General features: G+C 30.6%; 1 protein-coding gene across 1 annotated transcript; it reads right to left on the bottom strand.

Moving 5' to 3' along the window:
• Positions 1-9876: 9876 nt before the first annotated feature.
• LOC134721466 (large ribosomal subunit protein mL39-like) lies at positions 9877-25638 on the bottom strand. Its single transcript, XM_063584515.1, has 9 exons — positions 25529-25638; positions 23186-23380; positions 21902-22041; positions 18435-18534; positions 17343-17404; positions 14635-14895; positions 12748-12822; positions 12195-12242; positions 9877-10254 (listed from the first exon to the last, which is right to left on the bottom strand). The coding sequence occupies exons 1-9, from the start codon at positions 25584-25586 to the stop codon at positions 10171-10173; spliced, it is 1023 nt and encodes a 340-aa protein (XP_063440585.1). The 5' UTR covers positions 25587-25638; the 3' UTR covers positions 9877-10170.
• Position 25639: the final 1 nt, after the last annotated feature.

The following is a 25639-nucleotide window of genomic DNA, read 5'->3' as shown; positions in this document are numbered from 1 at the left end:
CAGCAGTTTCAGAGGAGAAGAATTTTGTAAAAGATATATAAAATTTATGAAAAATGGTTAAAAATTGACTTTAAAGGGCAATAACTCCTAAAAGGGTCAACTGACCATTTTGGTCATGTCGACTTATTGGTAAATCTTACTTTGCTGAACATTATTGCTGTGTACAGTTTATCTCTATCTATAATAATATTCAAGATAATAACCAAAAACAGCAAAATTTCCCTAAAATTACCAATTCAAGGGCAGCAACCCAACAACGGGTTGTCCGATTCATCTGAAAATTTCAGGGCAGATAGATCTTGACCTGATTAACAATTTAACCCATGTCAGATTTGCTCTTAATGCTTTGGTTTTTGAGTTATAAGCCAAAAACTGCATTTTACCCCTATGTTTTATTTTTAGGCATGGCGGCCATCTTGGTTGGTTTGGCGGGTCACGCCACTTTTTTATAAACTAGATACCCCAATGATGATTGTGGCCAAGTTTGATTTAATTTGGCCCAGTTGTTTCAGAGAAGAAGATTTTTGTAAAAGTTAACGACGACGGACGACGACGACGGACGACGGACGCCAAGTGATGAGAAAAGCTCACTTGGCCCTTCGGGCCAGGTGAGCTAAAAAGTGTAACCTATACAATATTCAAAATATCTAATAATAATCAGCAAGTTTCAAACTATAATTATTTATGATGCTAAATTTATTTTTAACTGTGATTAAAAATTTGATATAGCATAGTTTCTGGCGTACTAAATTATAATCCTGGTACCTTTGATAACTATTTACACCACTGGGTCGATGCCACTTCTGGTGGACGTTTCGTCCCCGAAGGTATCACCAGCGCAGTAGTCAACACTTCGGTGTTGACATGAATATCAATAATGTGGTCATTTTTATAAATTTCCTGTTTACAAAAGTTTGAATTTGTCGAAAAAATAAGGATTTTCATATCCCAGGCATATATAACCTTAGCCGTATTTGGCACAATTTTTGGAATTTTGGATCCTCATTGCTCTTCAACTTTGTACTTGGTACCTTCGATAACTATCCTGACCCAGAATAATTGTGGTCTAAGAACTTATATATTTAAATATTGGATATTTACTAACATGACCATTTGTTCAAAGAACAACAAAAATTCAATATTTGAAGAAATCCAAGTTTAATTTAGATACTTTGGACCTCAATTTGAACCAATTTTATAACAGGGCTCAAAATCCAAAATTTAAATACACATTTAATTTCAACATCTCAAAAAAAAACATATATTCAATTTTGGTTAAAATCAAACAAAGTTCAATTTGGACCCCAATTTAAACCAGCTTGAAAACTGTGCCCAAAATTAAACATTTAATTATTTGCTTTGGTTAAGCATATAACAGAATCCCAATAATAATTTTGTGTTAAAATCAAACTAAGTTTAATTTTATTTACTTTGGACCTTTCTGTGGACCAGTTTGAAAAACGGTCCAAAAATCAAAATACACAGCTGCGCCATGAGCGCATGATACGCCCGTCGTCTTGTGTGTAAATTTTCATGCAATTATCATAAATAGTTTCTGACATACGGCGCGACAAGTGAAAACCCCCCTTTTTTTTGACAAAAACTCAATAACTCTAACATAAAATTTTGAATCATCACCAAACAGTTATACAGCTCTTAAGATTAATGTAACTTAGAAGTGGGTAAAGTTTTAAACAATAATCATAAACTGTTTTTGAGATATGGCGCAAAAAACTCAATATCTCTAAAATATAATTTTGAATCAAAATCAAAAAGTATACAGATCTTTAGATTAATATAACCAAGAAGTGTGTAAAGTTTAAAGCAAAAATCATAAATTGCTTTTGAGATACGGCGCGACATGTGAAAACCCCTCCCCCCTTTTTTTTTTTTACAAAATACTCAATAACTCAAAAACTAAATTTTGAATCATCACCAAAAAATATACAGATCTTAAGATTAATATAACTAAGAAGAAGTGTGTAAAGTTTTAAGCAATAATCAAAAATCGTTTTTTAAATACGACGCGACATGTGAAAAAAAACCATACCCCTGTTTTAGTTTCATTGTCCCGTAACTCAAAAAGTTGTAACCTTATTTTCACCAAAAAGTATACAGATCGTTTGACCATCATAAGAAACAACTATGTTAAGTTCCATGAAATTTGGATAAGTCGTTCTCAAGTTACTGTTCGACATGTTTACGCCGGACAGACAGACGGACCGAAGAACAGACAGAGGACATTTGTATACCATTATACATCCCGTCAAAATTTTGAAGGGCGTATAAAAACTAGAGGCTCTAAAGAGCCTGTGTCGCTCACCTTGGTCTATGTGCATATTAAACAAAGGACACAAATGAATTCATGACAAAATTGTATTTTGGTGATGGTGATGTGTTTGAAGTTCTTACTCTACTGAACGATTTTGCTTCTTACAATTATATCTATCATGAACTTTGCCCATTAGTAACAGAGAACTATATTTGGTAAAAATTTACATAAATTTACCAAATTAATGAAAATTGTTAAAAATTGACTATAAAGGGCAATAACTCCTTAAGGGGTCAATTGACCATTTAGGTCATGTTGACTTATTTGTAGATCTTACTTTGCTGAACATTATTGCTGTTTACAGTTTATCGCTATCTATAATAGTATTCAAGATAACCAAAAACGGCAAAATTTCTTTAAAATTACCAAATGGAGGGCAGCAACCCAACAACCAGTTGTCCAATTCATCTGAAAAATTCACGGCAGATAGATATTGACTTGATTAACAATTTAACTTCTTGTCAGATTTGCTCTAGATGCTTTGGTTTCATAGTTATAAGCAAAAAACTGCATTTTACCCGTATGTTCTATTTTTAGCCGTGGCGGCCATCTTGGTTGAATGGCCAGGTCATCGGACACATTTTTCAAACTAGATACCCCAAAGATGATTGTGGCCTAGTAGTTTCAGTGGAGATTTTGTAAAAGATTACTTAGATTTATGAAAAATGGTTAAAGATTGACTATAAAGGGCAATAACTCCTAAAGGGGTCAACTGACCATTTTGGTCATGTTGACTTATTTGTAGATCTTACTTTGCTGAACATTATTGCTGTTTACAATTTATCTCTATCTATAATAATATTCAAGATAATAACCAAAAACAGCAAAATTTCCTCAAAATTACCAATTCAGGGGCAGCAACCCAACAACCGATTGACCGATTCATCTGAAAATTTCAAGGCAGATAGTTCTTGACCTGATAAACATTTTTATCCCATGTCAGATTTCCTCAAAATGCTTTGGTTTTTGAGTTATAACCCAAAAAAACATCTATATGCAAATGGTTTGAGACTCTCTATTCAGAAGCTAAAAGCTGTGTAATAAATAATGGTAATTTGTCAAGTTTCTTCAATCTTGAGCGAGGCTGTAGACAAGGTGACCCCCTATCCCCATATTTATTTATTATAGGTGTTGAATTATTAGCGCTAAAACTAAAATCTACATCTGACATCCATGGTATTCCTATTCACAACAAAGAATTATTGTTGAGCCAGTATGCTGATGACACATTTCTTGTTTTAGATGGAAAAGAAAAATCTTTAGAGGAGACTTTAAAATGTTTTGATTCTTTTCACAGGGTTTCTGGGCTAAAAATGAATGCATCCAAGACCAAAGCTGTTTGGATTGGAACCAAAAAATATTCAGACCATATACTTTGTCCTAATTATAATCTTCAATGGACAAAGTCAAATTTCAAACTTTTAGGAATAGATTTTTCATTAGATTTACAAGCTATGTTAGATATAAATTTCACAAAGAAAATCAAGGAAATGTCATCAATACTTAAGGCTTGGGAACACAGAAAACTTACATTACTTGGTAAAATTACTGTTGTAAAGACTCTTGCATTACCAAAGATAGTTCATTTGCTAACAGCTTTACCAAATCTATCCCAGATTAAAATTAAAGAGTTTAATACTCTCTTTTATAACTTTATTTGGAATGGGAAATTAGAACGTATAAAACGCAATACACTAATTGGGGATTTTATGCAGGGAGGTTTGAACATGGTGCATTTGTCATCTTTTAGTACATATCTAAAAATAAGCTGGGTTAGAAGACTTCTTTTGAATTTAGAGGGGTCATGGCAGACTTTATTATTGTCTGAATTAACCAAATTTGGTGGTGACAGAGTCTTTTCTTTACAAAAAGAAAAACTACTAGAAGTTCATGGCTATGTTAAGAATCCTTTTTGGAAAGATGTTTTATTTTGCTTACATACTGCAAAGCCTGATACTAAGGTTTGTACAAATGATATATTATCGCTAGATATTTTAAATTTTGTGCCACTTTCAGATTACACTATTTATATGCAATGGAAGGACTTTGGTGTACAGTATATAAAAGACCTTGTAAATTGTCAAAACAAAGAATTCTTTACATTTGAAAAGATTAGACATAAGATTCTTACAAATAATTTTCTGAAATATTACAGTCTAATCTCCAATATTCCAAAATTTATTAAAGATCACATAAAAGAATATTGTGGTTCTCAACAGATTGAAAATGTCAAAATCTCTGATGCTTTTTGTACTCAGATTATTAATAATAAGAAACCAAAATTTGTGTATAAGAGTCTTATCGATCATATATTTCAACCTCCCCTTGAAAAATTTCAGAAATGGGAGCAGTTGTTAGACTCAGAAATTGAAAATTGGCAAACATACTTTATGCTACTAAGGAAGTCTTGCAAAGATACCTACTTAAAAAGCTTCCAATACAAAATACTGCACCAAATAATTCCTACAAACTCTTTTTTGTACAAGATAAAGAAGAAAGATTCTAGTTCATGTACTTTTTGTAAACTTGATGACGAAACTATTGTACATTTTTTCTATGATTGTCCAATAACATATCAATTTTGGTCATCATTATTACAGCAAATAAGATTGTATAGCAGGGATTTTGCCATCAGTAAAAAGCAGATATTCCTTGGTTTCTATTCAGAAAGCTTATTCATGAATCTTTTATTTATAGTAGCAAAAAATTATATTTATAAATGTAAGTTTATGGAACTTACTCCTAATATTTTTGGTTTTAAAAATAGAATAAAACAGTATCAGTCATATGAATATTATATTGCAAAAAAATATAATAATGTTGATGTATATGAAAAATTTTGGACCCCATTACAATATATATTTCCACCATAGAGTATGATATTAATCTGTGAGCAAATTTTTTGATAAGATTTTGGTTATTCTTTGATGTAATTGTGAACAATAATTATGTACATAATTAAGTAATGTATGTGTGTATGTAAGTAAGAATTGTATGTGTGTATGAGAGACTGAGAGAAAGTGAAAGTGAATGCAAGTGGTTCTCATTTCTTTTTTCTATTGACCTCTTTACATTGTTATTTCCTGATATTTATTTATATATTCATAAAGGACTAGGGGCTATAAGGGCCATTTTCGTTTTTTTTTTTGTGGTTTTTTTTTTGCTTTTCTTTTTCTGAATTACTTTCAGTGTGTTTTAAAGCCTATCTAAGCTATTTATTATTTTTTTTTTTTTCTTGAGAGTTAAAATTTAATAAAATCATTTAAACATTTATTGCTTTTGAAAAGGGAGGGAAGAGAGGAGAAAGAGAAAAAAGAAATGAAACTACTATGGATTTAAAATCTTTGTTCGATTCCTTAAAATCTAAAACTAAATAATATGTCATTTATGAAGAACTGTTTATTTTTTGTTTGTTTTATAAGACATTTATATTGAACCATCTTTATATTTGTTAGCATCTAACTTACATGTATTTATACTGGTACATTATATATATATATTTGGTGAATATTACTAACAACCACTAACTCCTTTATAAATAAATATCATTACTAATGTTAACGAGGCCGGGATAAGGTACCGGTAATCGATGTTTTAAACTAACAAATGTAAAGATTTCAATAAAATATATATACCTTCAAAAAAAAAAAAAAAAAAAAAAAAAAAAAAAAAAAAAAAAACTGCATTTTACCCCTATGTTCTATTTTTAGCGGTGGCGGCCATCTTGGTTGGTTGACCAGGTCACGCCACACATTTTTTTAACTAGATACCCCAAAGATGATTGTGGCCAAGTTTGGATTAATTTGGCCAAGTAGTTTCAGAGGAGAAGATTTTTGTAAAAGATTACTTTAATTTACGAAAAATGGTTAAAAATTGACTATAAAGGGCAATAACTCCTAAACGGGTCAACTGACCATTTTGGTCATGTTGACTTATTTGTAGATCTTACTTTGCTGAACATTATTGCTGTTTACAGTTTATCTCTATCTATAATAATATTCAAGATAATAACCAAAAACAGCAAAATTTCCTCAAAATTACCAATTCAGGGGCAGCAACCCAACAACCGATTGACCGATTCATCTGAAAATTTTAGGGCAGATAGATCTTGACCTGATAAACATTTTTATCCCTGTCAGATTTCCTCAAAATGCTTTGGTTTTTGAGTTATAAGCCAAAAACTGCATTTAACCCCTTTGTTCTATTTTTAGCCTTGGCGGCCATCTTGGTTGGTTGACCAGGTCACGCCACACATTTTTTAAACTAGATACCCCAAAGATGATTGTGGCCAAGTTTGGATTAATTTGGCCAAGTAGTTTTAGAGGAGAAGATTTTTGTAAAAGATTACTTTAATTAACGAAAAATGGTTAAAAATTGACTATAAAGGGCAATAACTCCTAAACGGGTCAACTGACCATTTTGGTCATGTTGACTTATTTGTAGATCTTACTTTGCTGAACATTATTGCTGTTTACAGTTTATCTCTAACTATAATAATATTCAAGATAATAACCAAAAACAGCAAAATTTCTTCAAAATTACCAATTCAGGGGCAGCAACCCAACAACCGATTGACCGATTCATCTGAAAATTTCAGGGCAGATAGATCTTGACCTGATAAACATTTTTACCCCATGTCAGATTTGCTCTAAATGCTTTGGTTTTTTAGTTATTTTTTAAACTAGATACCCCAATGATGATTGTGGCCAAGTTTGGTTTGATTTGGCCCAGTAGTTTCAGAGGAGAAGATTTTTGTAAAAGCTAACGCCGGACGACGGACGACTGACGCCGGACGCCGGACGCCAAGTGATGAGAAAAGCTCACTTGGCCCTTTGGGCCAGGTGAGCTAAAAATGAGGAATCTACATACACAGTTAGATTTGGCATATCAAAGAACCCCATTTATTCAATTTTTGATGAAATCAAACAAAGTTTAATTTTGGACCCCGATTTGGAACAACTTGAAAACTGGGCCGATAATCAAGAATCTAAGTACATTTTTAGATTCAGCATATCAAAGAACCCAACCGATTAATTTTTTGTCAAAATCAAACGAAGTTTAATTTTGGACCCTTTGGACCTTAATGTAGACCAATTTGAAAACGGGACCAAAAGTTAAAATTCTACATACACAGTTAGATTCGGCATATCAAAGAACCCCAATTATTCAATTTTGATGAAATCAAACAAAGTTTAATTTTGGACCTTTTGGGCCCCTTATTCCTAAACTGTTGGGACCAAAACTCCCAAAATCATTACCAACCTTCCTTTTATGGTCATAAACCTTGTGTTTTATTTCATAGATTTCTATTTACTTATACTAAAGTTATGGTGCGAAAACCAAGAAAAATGCTTATTTGGGTCCCTTTTTGGCCCCTAATTCCTAAACTGTTGGGACCTAAACTCCCAAAATCAATACCAACCTTCCTTTTGTGGTCATAAATATTGTGTTTAAATTTCATTATTTTCTATTTACTTAAACTAAAGTTATTGTGCGAAAACCAAGAATAATGCTTATTTGGGCCCTTTTTTGGCCCCTAGTTCCTACACTGTTGAAACCAAAACTCCCAAAATCAATCCCAACCTTTCTTTTGTGGTCATAAACCTTGTGTCAAAATTTCATAGATTTCTATTAACTAAAACTAAAGTTATAGTGCGAAAACCAAGAAAATGCTTATTTGGGCCCTTTTTGGCCCCTAATTCCTAAAATGTTGGGACCAAAACTCCCAAAATCAATACCAACCTTCCTTTTGTGGTCATAAACCTTGTGATAAAATTTTATAGATTTATATTCACTTTTACTAAAGTTAGAGTGCGAAAACTAAAAGTATTCGGACGACGACGACGACAACGACGACGCCAACGTGATAGCAATATACGACGAAAATTTTTTCAAAATTTGTGGTCGTATAAAAATCATACAAGACTTGGACTATTATCTAGTCTTAGTTAATAATGTTGAGAGTTTTGTGATCATAGGACAACAACCCACAATACATAAAATGGGGATAATTTGGTGTATTGATTTGTTAAATTTTTACCAAGCAAGTACTCGAGTGTCGATTGGTGAATTGAAAGAGTAATCGATTAGTAAATCTTCACAGAGTTGACATCCCTAGTTTATGCAGTATTAAAAGTTATATGGTGACCTATTTTGCACACATATACATCATTCAGTCACTGGTGGATAGTTGTCTCATTGGCAATCCATAATTTTCTTATTGTCTATATAGCGAGAAATCAATCCTTCATAACGTAATTGGTATTTGGTGTCATAATTAATCTGTTTGCTCGTCATCCAATTTAAAAGAAAGATATAGACATGGGTATGATAATTTCAATGAAACATCACCATGACCATATGTATGCTACACTTTTGTCAGGAAAAGTATTTTTCATTCTGTCCTTTCCTTCATGTAATCGGTTTCTGTCAAAGAAAGATCATTTTAAAAAGTATATTACATGCATATATATGTCTTTTAAAATGATTGAACAAAACATAAATGTGTATGTTAATAGTGTATAATGTCGTCCTTTATATACATTGTGCAATTCATGTTTGTGTGTGTGTTAATGAAAATGTCAATGCCAAAATAATTGGAGTACTATACAGAGTATTTTTTATTTTTTTTTCTTCCTGAGAAAATCAACTTTTAAATTTTGTATGACACGACCATGGCCATCATACCAATTTCATTGGAATAATGAATTATTGATTGATTGTTGGTTGCCTAACATCTAGTGGCAAAAATATGCATGAGCCCCAATAGTACAGATGAATTTGAATATAAATTGTTATCACAGAGATATGTCTTGCCTTTTTGTGATTTTGTAATTTTCATAATGCAAATGTTGAAATTAAAATAGCCCTTCTATAATATGTATTCAAAGTCGATGAACCATGACTGAAGGAACATAGCTGAACAATCTCCATGGAAATGAAATGTGCCAATGTTCATACAACTGCATACCAAATACCATTGACTTAATATAAGTTGTTCCCTTTTAGGCTTTAAACAAACATTAACTTTTGTAATAGTTTCAAAGTAAAAAAACAATGATGAGGGGATGGGGCTTTGTAATCTCCATGGAAATAAGACTAGCAAGTACCAATGAACTGGCATACTAAATAAGATTGACTTAACATTAGCAGTTCATCTTAAACTGATCTAATCACAAACTAATACATATAAACTAAGCAAAATTTTAAAACTCAATAGACCATGACTGAGGGTCCAGGGCCATACAATCTCCATGAAAATGAGTTTTGCCAATGCTTATACAACTATATACAGAGTATGACTGCCCTACCACTTGTGATTCACCATAAACTAGACCTAATCACAAACTAATACATAGTTGATGCCACTGCTGAAGCTGGAAACAGCATATCTATGTCTCGCTTTTTTACTCTGTCAAGGCGAGGAAAAAAATTTGATGAGATGAATTTGGCCAATAGACTACAGTTGGTTACAATATGTCTATGTAATATGATTTATATTTAGCTTGTTAAATATAATTTGATCTGGAGTATAAAATACAATATTGGTTGTCATAGAAAATTTAATTCACTAATAGATTCCGTAACATAAACTAGTATCACAATCCTTTCTAAATTTGTTACATCATAATCTTTTCCTTAGACCTGAGAAAACAAATTTCTAGGAAATACAGAATAAAGCTTGCTAGATTAATTCCTGAATATGTAATGTTGTTTTCACATGATTTTAAATACTAGCTGGTCGTACAGTTTTTCATCTTTCCTGGCTATACAAATTAAATGTCCATTTATCAATTGATTACAAAGTAGAAATGACTGCTCTTTGTGGTTCACTTCATTTAATTTACAGCTTGTTGCTTTGATGGTTCTGTTGATTCTAGGGTATCTGTTTGTGGTTCTGTTCCTGGCATGAGTGCAGGATTCTGTAAAAAAAAAAAATGCAACAGCTGAGAATTTATTTATTGTTTGTTTTCTTTACTCCTAGAGAGAAACTTAAAATATAATGAAGAGGTTACCTTTTCCTTTTCATATTAATTCAAAGTACTGATGGGTTAAGATGCATTCTATGTGTAGTAAGAACTAAGTATTAAACACTGCATAACATTACATGTATTAAGCATATTAATTATTGGTACTAAGAAATAGATATTTTCCTATGATGGACAAAGGGAGATAACTCAAATTTTAAATATTACTTTAATATAGAAAATATGTAAGACACATTGTTTTTAAACCCAAACTAGCATAATTTAGTAACTACAGTCGATTCCACTTAATTGCATACCGCTTAATAGCATAATTCGGTTAATTGCATACTTTTCTCCTGCACAAAACCATTTCCCATTCACCTAATGTTAAATTGTCCGGTTATATGCATAGCCTTCCAAGTGGCATTTCGGTTTATTGCATAGAAAAAAATCGCCAGCTAGATATGCTCAGTTAAAACTGACGAGATTTTTGACCGGAAACGGCAATTTGGTAAGTATATTTTTCTTGAATGCATCATAATTTTCATTATTATTTCACATTTACTTGTGTGTTATTCAAATAAAGTTTTTAAACAGTATCTTTCGTGTTTATATGATTATAGAGAAGGCCTCGATGTGCACACAGGTAAAGTTTCCCATATTCTATTTTAAGCCTCGAGGTCATAAAAATGTCAATCAGCTGATTGTTGTAAAAACACAATCATTCTATGATCTTCTATCTCAAAAGGTGTTATTTGTTGATTGAATTTCAAACATTGTTCATAGATTACATTTTGGGCCCCACATTTTGGGTGAATGTTTAAAACATTAATGCCTGCTAATTATCGATCATTATTCAATGTGTAATCTCGTAATTCAGCTTGGGTGATCTACATTTATGTCAAATATATATGGTTGAAGAATTTTATACATCAATCTTTCCTTTTTAATAATTTTTTAAAAGAAAATTAACTTCTGATTATTATATTTTCTCACTTTCAATACTCGTGTCCAGCAAATAACCCGTGCAGGGCCCCATCACCTTTGCATATACGAAACTAACGATGTTTAAGTAACAGTCACATCACTGTGTAATCGGTAAATACTGAATATCAAAGGCAGTTCATTGCACAATTATTGTTTACAATAATTATAAACTGTGTAGTATTGTTAAACAGTTTACTTTAAACAAAGTGTAACAATGTAATTTGTACATCCGGGTCATAGAAACAAATCTATTTTTAGAACAATTTATTTTTGTATCTCAGGTAAAGGAAAAGTCGGTACATAAATAAACTAAAACAAAATGTGTTTATAAACTTTATTGAAAGAATACACAATGGAATAAAATGTATGACACTAGACAAATAACTTTTATTAGAATAAATAAGCATTCAATATGTTGTAAGTGGACTATGGACGTTCATCTTTCTTTGCTGATCTGTACTATTGATGTTATTTGACTCCGTAATTTGGCATTTCGGATATAAGCATACTCCGCTTTATTGCATAATTTCGTCTGACAAATAGGCTATGCAAATAACCGGAATGTACTGTATAATTAATATATGAATATATATTTCATTAATAGATTTCTTGAATTGTTCATGGATAATATGTATTGAATGTTGTGCTTCATACACTTGGTTTTTTTTCTATCCTAAAAACAGTGATAATCCTAGGAAATTGATAATTATCAAGTAAGCTTAAAAACGGTTTTCATTGCATAAATGCATCTTTACCCAAAAAAGAAAAATATCATCAAAAATGTAGTTTTTTTATCCTTTAATCCAGTAAATACAGAAAGAAAAGCCATTGTTAAATAAGGAGCAGAAAGAGCATAAGAAAATTTAATACTTTATCGTGAACAATTGACAATTGATATTTCTACTCACCAACTTTTTACTTTTATTCACCAACTGTTCATATGTCCAGTAGTGTAACTGTTAAAAAAAGAAACAATATCATGAATATGGTCACTACAGAGTGTGAGGTCTACCTTTAATTTTAAAACATGTTCAGCAAAAAAGTTGGTATCAAATGGTATTTTTCAAATATCTCTTGATCTGTTTTTATTTTGACAGTTCAATTTGGCCATTAAATATCATGCCATGGGTTCAAATGGTTAATGTCTTACCTTTGAAGTTTGCTATTAAAATACATATATATGAAACATAGTAGTGTGTGAACTTCATATCTCAACCAAAGTTTTCAACATTGACTGACAGAATTGGCTGCAAGATACATTCTGTTCATCAATGAAAGGAGATGTGGACAGCTTACTATTTTTTTCCCCGTTTTTTCGGTATACTTAAATTTGTGGAGGCAGCCTCTTTTCTCACAGGTAATATATATATCTATAAATGGGAAGTATTGTAAGGAGGTACATAAACAACAGCAACTGAAAACATCTTAGGGTTTGATATATAATCTATAAATAGTATTTACCTGAAGCTGTGTAGGCATACCTATGCCCTGTACTCTGAACATAGTATTTGATAAACTAGTATCTAACCTGTGTACCTGTAATCAGAATGTAAACTTTTCAGAAAATCTTCAAATTTTATGAATTTTATGTTGAAGCATATATGTGTATAATAATGTTGTGAAACTAAATAATAGAACCCTGTAAATAAAGAAGTTTTTGGATGCATTTATTTTTTCAATTTTTAATAATGGCATAACTGCAATATTTTTTATTAAGATTTTAGTAAATTCTGCATACTTAAAAATTTATCTAAGATTTAAAGTAATACTTTTATGTTCCAACGCATATTTCGTCACATTTTGCATTATAAAAAAAAAAAGTAAAAATTTTCTCAATTTCCATCAAACCTTGTATACTTCTTACAATATATTTGTTCTGTTTATTTAGCTAAAATATATAATATTCTGTAAATGTCATTCAATTTAAACACTAGGCAAGACTAGGTATCAAATGCAGGCAAAGTCTCATTGTTGCTCAACAAACCAAAAAAATGTTCAGAATTAAAACCAAGTTTATATTTACCAATTCCAACAACAGTGAAAAATTGGTAGAAAATTGGTAGAAGCATACTAGTTAGCTGTTATCTACTCTTTGGTTAGGTTCTTGTCTCTTTGACATATTCCCTATTTCCATCCTCTGTTTTAGAATTATATTTAGTGCATGACATGTAAATAATTACCTTTTAATCAAAGTGACAGTCAAAGTTTTTAACCTTTCGGAAAATTCTTAGATCAAATGTTATTCGAACTTTAACAAATTCCAATAAACAGCTGTGCTATCAGTGCATGATACCCCAGTCATCTTGTGTGTAAGTTTTATGTAACAATCATAAACAGTTTCTGAGATATACGCCCCATCAAAATTTTGAAGGGTATAAAAATTATGTCAGGTTTCTTAGATATGACAGTAAAAGTTGGACTTTGGACTTAAGAAAGACACACTAAAAAACTTTTAAATCAAAAGTATTTTTTTATAAATCCAAACAATAGTGTCAAAAAAGGAAGTTTTTTGTGGCATACTGGAGTAAGTGTGTAATTTAATTCTTCTGTCAATTCTAACATTGTGTTAAAATTTCATAAGAACTGGATAGTCATTTTATTTTCTTAGATGGATGGACAAATTATTGTAAATCAAAATAAGTTCTGTGTACAATGGGAATATGAGAATAATATTCCTATCTCCTATTTTTTTTTTAGATTTGTCCTGAATTGACTTGTTTATGGATTAACCTAAATTAATTAATATAAAATAATTAGTTTCTTTTATATTTCCATTGTTTTTAATTAACATTCTAATTTATCAAACTTGAATTTTGCCCTTTATCAGTCTTTTTTTTAACTGTGACAGAATTTAATCATCTTTTTCTAGTCGCATTGTTTTGATTGTAATTGTGGATAATAAGCATCAAATTAAACTTACTCTTCTAATTAACTCAGTTGAATTTGAAAATATACTTTATATTAAACATTTAATTAAGACAGCATAAATGAAGTTGGTACAAATTTATTATGGTACAATGTACTATCTTACGACTTTATTTTATGTGGTACAAGTTGACATTGGTCATGTTGGTACATGTTTGAAATAGTACCAGTTATAAACTAAAATTGCATATTGTGCAATCTAAATTGTGCAGTTTATTTCTGATTAATATGTGCATATAAACAGGCCAATTTATATACCCCACATAGCCAAATGATGATTGTGCCACTTTAGCAAGGATTTACCACTAGGACTGGAAAATCTAAAGAAGAGCACATTTTACACCTCAGCCAATCTTTGAAAAATAATCTAATTAACATGATTAATATGCATGTGCATAAAATCATGATGGTCATAAAACTTACTGCTGAAATATCAAATCTATTTAATAAGGCTGTTGTAGAAATCATAGGCCCACGGCTAATATCTATATGCTCTCCCGCTCTGTAAACTGTCACATGATTTGATGACTCAGACTTTGAGGCTATTGATGGTATCTGTTGTAACTTATATTTATTGTCCATGAACATTTCTTCTGCTTTCTCTATTGTCATATCAAGTCTTTCAAATTTACACTCTTTTTCTTTTAATCTTGATCCAATCTGACTAATACAACGTAATTCAACCTGTAATCATAAATAAAAAGCATGATACATTCATAAGGTTATTGTTGTTACTGAATTTTTTTTACCAACATTATTAAGTTATTTTGTTTATTTTGATAAATAATCGTGTTTTATTTTGATAAATAATCGTGTTTTATTTTGATAAATAATCGTGTTTTATTTTGATAAATAATCGTGTTTTATTTTGATAAATAATTATGTTTTATATTGATATAAAAATTCATTTGTTTTCATTCAAATTAACAGGTTTAAATAACTGAGTTATATAATAACAATAATAAGCTTTATGTTTTATGATGTGTATAAAAATCCTGAAAAAGACTTAATAGATATAGGAGGATGTGGTATGAGTGCTAAGGAGAAAACTCAACATCCAAGACACAATTTACAAAAGTAAACCATGATAGTCAATTAAAACTAGAGGCTCTAAAGAGCCTGTGTCGCTCACCTTGGTATATGTGAACAAAGGAAGCAGACAGTTCATGAAAAAATTGTGTTTAGGTTATTGTGATGTGTTTGTACATCTTACTTTACTGAACATTTTTGCTGCTTACAATTATCTCTATCTATAATGAACTTGTCTGTGTAGTTTCAGTGGAAAATTTTAGTAAAAATTTACAAATTTTATGAAAATTGTTAAAAATTGATTATCATGATTATAAAGGACAATAACTTCTTAGGGGGTCAATTGACCATTTTGGTCATTTGACTTATTTTTGAGTCTTAAATTGCTGTACATTATTGCTGTATACAGTTTATCTCTATCTATAATAATATTCAAGATAATAACCCAAAACAGCAAAATTTCCTTAAAATTACCAATTAAAGGGCAGCAACCTAACAACGGGTTGTCTGATTCATCTAAAAATTTCAGGGGGCAGATAGATCTTGACCAGATAAACAATTTAACCCCATGTCAGATTTGCTCTAAATGCTTTGGTTTTTGAGTAATGAGCCAAAAACTGCATTTTACCCCTATGTTCTATTTTTAGCCATAGCGGTCATCTTGGTTGCTTTGCCCAGTCACAAAACACCATTTTATTAACTAGATAGCCTAATAATGATTCTGGCTATGTTTGGTAAAATTTGGCCCAGTAGTTTCAGAAAAGAAGATTTTTGTAAAAGTTCAACTAAGATTTATGAAAATGGTTAAAAATTTACTATAAAGGGCAATAAATCCTTAAGGGGTCAACTGACCATTTTGGTCATGTTGACTTATTTGTAAATCTTACTTTGCTGAACATTATTGCTGTTTACAGTTTATCTCCATCTATAATAATATTCAAGATAATAACCAAAAACAGCAAAATGTCCTTAAAATTACCAATTTAGGGACAGCAACCCAACAATGGGTTGTCCGATTCATCTGAAAATTTCAGGGCAAATAGATCTTGACCTGATAAACAATTTTACCCCTTGTCAGATTTGCTCTAAATGCTTTGGTTTTTGAGTTATAAGCCAAAAACTGCATTTTACCCCTATGTTCTATTTTTAGCCGTAGCAGCCATCTTGAATGGTTTGCCCGATCACAAAACACAAATTTTAAACCAGATAGCCTAATAATGATTCTGGCTATATTTGGTAAAATTTGGCCCTTTAGTGTCAGAGGAGAAGATTTTTGTAAAAGTTAACTAAGATTTACGAAAAATGGTTAAAAATTGACTATAAAGGGCAATAACTCCTAAAGGGGTCAACTGACCATTTTGGTCATGTTGACTTATTTGTAAATCTTACTTTGCTGAACATTATTGCTGTTTACAGTTTATCTTCATCTATAATAATATTCAAGATAATAACCAAAAACAGTAAAATTTCCTTAAAATTACCAATTTAGGGGCAGCAACCCAACAATGGGTTGTCTGATTCATCTGAAAATTTCAGGGCAGATAGATCTCGACCTGATAAACAATTTTACCCCCATGTCAGATTTGCTCTAAATGCTTTGGTTTTTGAGTTATAATCCAAAAACTGCATTTTACCCCTATGTTTTATTTTTAGCCATGGCGGCCATCTTGGTTGGTTGGCGGGGTAAAAAAACACAAGTTTTAAACAAGATACATCAATGATGATTGTGGCCAAGTTTGGTTAAATTTGGCCCAGTAGTTTCAGAGAAGAAGATTTTTGTAAAAGTTAACAACAGACGACAAGTGATGAGAAAAGCTCACTAGGCCCTTCGGGCCCGGTGAGCTGAAAATGAACTTACAGAAATGTTCCACTTTATTTTTCTGCTCATGTTGAATATAAAGCTTAAATTGTTTTTTTTTATCAAATGATGACATGAATGAGGATACTTAAATTAGTCTCAATGCTTAAACAGCTAACATTGTTGCACTGTTTTCATTTAAACATTGACAAATTCATAAGGTAATGTTTGTCCCAAATATTTAATTTGAAATAAAATGTATCACAGTTTTTTAGTTTCTTTTATCTTAGTTTTATACACTTACTGATGATGGTGACCAATCTGACATGTCTAAATCTACATCATATACAAAACTGCCACTTCGTACTGAAAAATTAAAAAAAAATTGTTGCAAGTTTCATAATTTTAAAAATCTTTTTAATCAGTAACATTTGTGCTTGTGTTAAAAATGTTGAACAGTCTAAGCATCAAACTGACTGTGTACAGGATTTGAATCAAAGTATTTAAATAAAAAGATTCCGTTGATATAGATTCTCCAATCAAAGCGTATGATTCACAGGGTTCAGAAACCTGTGTATTTATAGACATTTGAAAACAGTTTTACACACATAAGTGGCTTGAGGTTAGAGTAACCAATTTGATAATTCAATGGTCATTACAGAAATCAATCAGTGTTTCAATAGACAACTTAAGAGTTTGTCTGTCAAAGGAAAAAACTTGTCAATTATGTGAGCCTTACTAACGTCCTTTAGTTTAAACATATTTATTTATAGTGGATTGGGAAACAAATTTTGCAACTTATATTAATCCCTTTCCACTTTGCAGGTGCGAGTGCAGCCTTGTAGGGACATTAGCCTGCTCTTTTTCGACATCTAGGACGTCCTTTATCAGATAGATTGGATTGCCTGACACTATTCCTGCACTATTAACGTTCATCAAGCATCTTAGTGATTGTCATTGTGCAGGATAAACTAGAAATAATTATATATAATGTTTGTTTTGTATGTACTTAATCATAATTCCCTTATGACACCAGTGCTGATTGTCAATTCTCAGAACTAAATTTGCCGAATAATTCATGCAATATAGCATAATAATCTTCCAACCACTCGCTCAACATTGGAACTGAAGTAACAAGGCCCCTACACTCACAAATGATTTTCACTAAAACCAAAGTTTTAAACAGAAATGAATCATACTTAAAAGTTGTCTATTTAGTTTAAATGTGTAGAACCTGAAAACATTTGGACTTTTCTGTAAAGTTCTACTTCTAAAGGTTCATTTATAAAATAATCTATTATCAAATGTATCATGCAAATGTATTATTATTTGACTTTACAGTGATTTATAATAGCCATATAGATATCTGAATAAACTATATGAACACATTTCATACCATCAGGCTTAGGAAAACTGCAAAGCTGAACATAGAATTCCTCCTTAAATGCTGTTTCTAATACTCCTCCTAGTATGAAAGAACATGATCTCCAAAAAGCCTATATAATAAAAAGTAATAATAATATGTATCAAATAAATTACTTGTTCAAGGAATAATAAAATGATTAGTGAATTTATGACACCAATAAATGTACTGCATGATAATTTTTTAACTGATCTTGAAGTAGTATGTACAACATTCTGTTTTACATTTGCCCATTTGGGATACAGTACGGGTAGGGACTTATTTTTATGGATGTCTTAATCCGACTAGTCGGATATCAATAATCGGACATTTTTATGGTAGGTAGTATGGCAATCAATCAACAAATCCAGGTGTGATTGGCAATATATTTGTCCTTTCATCTTAATCCGTGCTGCTAGAATTACGGTTCACTGATTTCAGAATCAGGTTACCTGTAATTTTAACCTCTCAGTCACTTTATTGATTACATTGTTTTTGACATAAAATATTTTTACAGGTGAAGTACTGGAGAACACTTTGTTTTAATAAAAATAGCCTATTTTTTAATTATGGTTTTTATATTTCAACTGCTATTTATTTTCTAATTTGTTCCTCAAAATTATTTTTGTTCTATGTTCTTTGTTGTTTATTTTTTTTTTTTTGTGTATCTGTTTCTTATTTGTTTGCATAAAATTTCAAACATTAATATTTTTACATGTATTCTATTTCTGGAAGCTTACGGTTATTTTTGTTTTACTCGTAATTCCATTAGCAGAATGCTGTCTCCAGGGTTAGTTTGACGCGGCCACATGCAAAATATTTCTATAATATGTATTTAATATTCAATTCAGTCTGTGTTGGGTCAGTTCCGAGATATAAAAAATAATTACAGTAAGCAATACTTGTATATTATTTAGTAGATTGCTGATTCTTTGTAGTTTTTACTTTTTACTGTAAACAATTTATTGTCCGAAACTTCAAAGTTGGAGATGTATCAATCAAATATAACGCAAATAATAACACTAGAAGAAGATATTGATTCTTCCCGGACATAAGTTTATTTTAAGATTTCCGTGTTTGTTCATTATGTTAAATTTATATAATTGATCTGCATTTGGGGGTAGGGGGTAAATAGGGTCCGGATCTCGAAATCCTGGGCTTAAAAACACGAAGTCCCAAGGTCCCGAATTTAAATAAATCAAAATCCCGACATCGCGAAAAAAAGAATTCCTAGATCCCGAAGTGTTAATCCCGAAATCTCGAACTTAAATTAATTGCGTAATATTAATATTTACGCACAATCCATGTAAAAAGGAAACTTGTATGTTATATATTTTTAACAGCAATTTGTTAAGAAAAATTTGCCGTGAAAAGATAATTGCATGATACACATATTTGTGATCAACAGCGTGTGCACGTGGTTGAACTTTAACTTGACTCCACTCACAATATTATTGAATGCTATTAAAAGATGTTAAAGATCGATTTTGTCCACTGCACGAGATTCTTATATGGCGGGAAATGTCGTAACAGTAAACTCAGGTGACCTTACTGAACGACCGTGGGAAAATCCATTCATGATTAAATTTGATGTGGAATGATTGACAGTATTGTGCGTTAGTTTTGAGGCTCTTGATCGATTGACCAGAATAGAAATTTAATCGATTTACATACATGTAAAATCAAAACAAGATTTAGTCTTCTTTAACTATTTTTATTTTATTTTTATCAGTCATTTCCCGGATTCCCATTTAAATATTCTACTTTGGAGAACTCCTTAAAACTTCGGACAACATCGATTTAAAAATTCTTACGGACTGCGCGAGCTATAGAATGACTAGAAGTACGACGAAAAAGTAAAGACAGCTGATCATGAATAGTACGATTAACCTTTGGGGTATAAATGTGCATTTATTCAATAAACTATATAAGGTTAAATTTTGATTTTCGTGTATCGATTCGTAAAATATATTTATAATAAAAACACCGGCGATTTTCATAAAAGAGTCGACTGAGACATGAAAATAGAAAGGCAATATTTCGATTGTCAACAATTTTTTGTTAAATTAAAAATAGGAATCGAAATATGATCACGGCGTTATAAATATTGTATTTAAAGAAACCAATTGTTTGACTTTCAAAGAGATTAACGGGAAATATGTCAAAATAGAAAGCACGAGTGATCTGTCTGACCAAAATGTTTTACTTGCGAGAAATGATTGACAGGTGTGAATTGATGTAGAGGCTCCGACGGGGAAAGTTGTATCAAAAGGAAAATAACTTTATACATATTTTATAAATACGATATGTTGGCCTTATACTTAAAATTGTGTTTCTAATAATAACATATAAAGGAACAGGACCTTAAAAGGGGGAAATAATATAACCATCAATGAAAACTCGTATAATTTACGGGATTGATGTCTCAACAATTTGATTTCAACTTCGATTGAAAACAGTCTTGGTTGTTATTAGGCTTATTATTTTGAATTAGATGAAATATTTTCGGTTTACAAATACAAATGCAAATACAAAATAGTTTATTGGCACAAAACTATTATAATAATTGGCAACACAATATATTGTTAAAAATCGTATTTATTTCATTTTCAAATTATAAAAAAAAATCCCACATTCATGATATTCAATTTTAATTTTAATTCTAAATATTCAATTTTTAATTTAAATTCTTATATTTAATTTTAATTTCAATTCTTTCTCTTTGAATACAAAACAATATTTTACATTTATCTCTTCTCCATAAATACAAATATATATGTACAGGTAAAATTTAATTCTAATCAAGCTGGTACAGATTGATTTACAACCTTCCACTTGGATATTGCACAGCAGGTGTTTATTACTCTGGGACAACTGTCCGACCAGTCTGACATCTAGACGGATTAAGGCTTCCATAAAAATAAGTCCCTACCTGTACTGTATATCACAATTTGATGTATATTGAAGGCCGTACAGTGACATACAGTTATAAACTTTTACATCATTTGGTTTCTGGAGTAGAGTTGTCTCATTGGCAATAAAACCACATCCTTTTTTATTCTATATTTATAATAGACATAAAAGGAAATTAATAAAAAAAAATGTAAAATATATATTTGGCATTTTACCCTACTTTATCATGTTTATATGAAATGAATTTTCACCTCCCTTTCTCTACTTTAACTTTTAGCCTTAAAGTTTTGATTGACATATAAAATGAATTTCACTCAAACATGTTTTAGGGGCTGTCTTTCATTTGAAGAGAGGTGAAAATGTTTGCTCTAAATTAAAAGTACTGAAAAAAAAAACTGTTTCTTTTTTTCTTAATTATTGTATTGTGCCTTATTATCTTTCTTGATTTGGAGTCGAGGATTGATATACAATATCATTTCATTTCAAAACATTCAATTCCTAATATAAAATTAAGTAGAAAATATAATCTTGCTTTAATCATTACTAACCTTATTAACCATTCTTGGATCTTCATCTCTAAAATGTAAGAATGATAGCTGACAGTCTTCCATTAATGGTCGATGCATATCCCATAGTTTACCGTTCACTAACGCCAACACAGCTTGGTTTCCAATGTGTTCTGTCATGTCTAGAAAAAGAAACAAATTATTTTTTACAAGAAATCTTGAGACATTTTTAAGTTTGGATTGGAAAAATATCATTTACTATGTACATGATGTATGAATCAAATACCATAACACTGTTGGAGTTCATGCAATTTCTTACCAATTTGTTCTCAAGCGTTCAAAATAAATTAACAATAGAAGGTCATTTTTTGTAGTTAACAATAAGGTAAATGTACAAATCAAATTCCAGATTAACTTCCACTGTCAATTTCCGATATTATCTTGAAAAAATTTATATGAAAAATGAAGTACTCTATATTTGAATAATAACATTCCCAGCTCCTGAAAGCAGGTGTACAAGTTCAACAAAAATGCAATCTTCCTATGAAGTTTCAGGGATATGGGTTGAAAACTGTATGAGTTAACATTGATGACAGAATTTAAGTACCCACTTTCCCCTGCCAAGCCCATCCAGCCAACATCACTCTACTAAAAGCTGGATTTGGACTCTGTACAATCTGGCTAAAAACAATCAAATGAAAAAATTTCAGTTTTAATAGTTTTATTCAAATATAAATTAAAGCTTAACTTGACAAAGATGGACCATTTATTGTGCATGTTGTGCCTGCGGATAGATTTTTATTCTTCGTATTGTCATCTTAGAAAGTCATACTGATTAAAATACTACAATCGATACAATATGACAATGATTGAATTCAGTAGTGTCAACCCTAAGATTACGACCTGTGTATATAACAAAATCCTAAATACAGCGTTTGGTGGTGTGCCTGTCAGATGCAGAACGTACAGATAAGGTAATAAGTAACAGGTGAATATACTATTGGTGTTGGTATCGGATTGACCCGGAACTTCTTAGTTATTGGCAATATTAATTATGTGGAAAACAAAAGGGTCTGGAGTGGTGTAATTTTTAATCAACAGCATTGTACTTTATTAGTTATATATAAAGTTGAATTCTTTGATTCATCGTTTTTACGTGATGACGGCTGATAAATTGGACCTCGTTATTTTAGTATTATAGATACATGAAATTTCGTTCATATAAGGACAAAATGCACTTGTGATGTTATTAAACAAGTTGTCTTTTTATCTTTTTTAGAGCATTTGAATACAGTCAAATATGAAAAATCAAATAAAAATACTCACGCATAGCACAATTATATGGAGTAGATATCCCTTTGTTCATGATTAGTGTACATGATTCAGGCAAACCAGTATATTGCACTTCCACTTTTTCAATTCGTTCATATAATGATAATTGTCTCTGTTTCTCTGCTTCAAATAAATCATTTCTTTTTCGTCTGACTTCAGCATTTGACAGTTTTCTTGTAGAAAAGAATCCTGGTTAAAAAAATAAAATAATACTGATGTAATAAATCTCTAATTTTGTTCTTGACTTTTAAAGTGATAATTATAATCATTGGGAGTTTGAAATACTGTACAAGTGGATTCATTTTAAATTGAGGAAAGAAATTGTGTTTTTTTTGTAGATGCTTAACTTTGATTTTGACAAAATCTGCACTCAATAAAATTGAGAACGGAAATGGGGAATGTGTCAAAGTGACAACAACCCGATCATAGAGCAGACAAGAGCCTGCATACATGTATTTTAGCAAATTGCACTTTAATGACTTGGTGAACATTTGTAATTAATTTTACATGTTCCATTAATGAATTCTTATACAATTACTTCCCCATGAATCAGCAGTATATTTACAATAGTTGCAAAAGTTGCAAATTGAAATTTTCATTGTTTTTAATAAAATAGTCAGATGAATTTCTAGGGATGCCAAATAAAATAATATGTTTGTGTCCCATTACATTGTGGTATTGAAAAAAATAGGATAGATTTTACATTGAGTCTATACATGTAGGAGAGAAATTACAACTTTTAAAACAATACTTATTGAAAAATTGTTTGGCATAATACATGAGCAGATGTTGTTGAAAATGACCAATACTTTTCTTATGCATAATTAGGTTTATAAAATTAATGATATTTAATGAAATAAGAAGATATGGTATACAGTAAAGATCTGCCTATGACAAGACTAATTGACATAGAAGTGGACAGTTATCATGACTATAGGTCGACTGTATGGCCTTCATTAATGAGCAATACCCATAACACATTTATAATGATTACATGTAGCAAACTAAGTTTGCTACATGTATCTAAATAGTGCTTTAAGAGTAATGATATTGCAATCTTTTACATGTTTTATAGATATATATTAAAATTTCATATCAATTATTTCTGGGACTATTATTCATGTTATTGTTTGATATTTAAATTTACAGGTAATTTTACATTAAACATAATTAGATTTAATTTGATTACCTGAGCATGTAATTACCTAATTGGCTAACAGGTGCCTACCTTAAGTTACTATAACAACAACCCTCTAATTATAATTAGTTAACATAACAGAATTTAACATAAGTTTATTATTGAATACTGCTTACAACAATAGTATTTTTCTTTATTTTTCAACACCACAAATTAAAATTGTCTAGGTGCAGGAAATGTTTTAAAAGTTTGAAGAATTTACACCCTTATGGCTCCTGTATTTATCTTGAATTTATATATAGTGAAGAGTTTCAATAAATATATTAAGGAAGAGGAGATTAAGATAAAGAGAATATTTTATTGTCTGAAACCCTTGCATTTGAACACTATTTTTTCAAAAACATTTTTGTATGTGTTACAAGTTCTATTTTTTTTTTTACAATATTCATGATATCACGTACCTTCTCAGCCGCGGGTAAGCCCGATGTAAAATTATTTTTTTTTTTTTTTTTTTTTTCCCCCATCGCATGCGGTAGCCCCGCTATCAGGTCGACCACGTACCTTCTCAGCCGCGGGTGGATATATGTACATAATTAATAAAAAATTATATTGCAAATATTCATCTTTATATCACTGTTGGTATCATGCCCACCATGGATGTTCATTTAGCAAGGTGATTGTAGATAGAACAATAACATTTTTCAATAAGACTAAAACTTTGGATTAATGAAAAAGATGGGTAAACAAACAATGTATCACTTTTCAGTTATTGTTTAAAACTTGTACTCTGCACAATGATGCATACAAAGGATCATAAGATATATGTATTTTACTCTATGAAGGAATTTGTTTATCATACGATTAGATTTTGCAGCTATTTTGTGTAAAAAGCTTCAAAATACTTTGGTATAGATCTAGTCATGTCTATCTTGTAATGTAACAGATTTAATGTGGTTTCATCAAGCTCTGCAACTTCAGGTAAAAGTAAGACAACCCTGTCCTTTATTGAAGGATAATTATTCTTGTTCTTCATTTTATAAATTATAGGTGTCCAATTTGAAAAGGTTGAATAAATGTCACATGAATTTCTGTCCGGGCACTTTTAATTAAAAGTAAAGTAAATCATAAAAAAAACTTTTAACTGTGTTACGAAGATATAACTGCATTCTACCCTTGTTCATATTGTATTGACATATTACTTTTATGAGCCAGAGGAAAGTTCCTAAAACAGAGACAAGTTAATTTTCGTGCATGCATTTTTTAGGGTAGACAATCTGTTATTGATCAATGTCATTATGTTACTTCGATTA

This window comes from Mytilus trossulus, chromosome 6 (assembly GCF_036588685.1).
Source record: "Mytilus trossulus isolate FHL-02 chromosome 6, PNRI_Mtr1.1.1.hap1, whole genome shotgun sequence".
NCBI lineage: Eukaryota > Metazoa > Mollusca > Bivalvia > Mytilida > Mytilidae > Mytilus > Mytilus trossulus.
The sequence above is the reverse complement of the archived record's forward strand: the minus strand, read 5'-3'. Positions and strand labels throughout refer to the sequence as shown.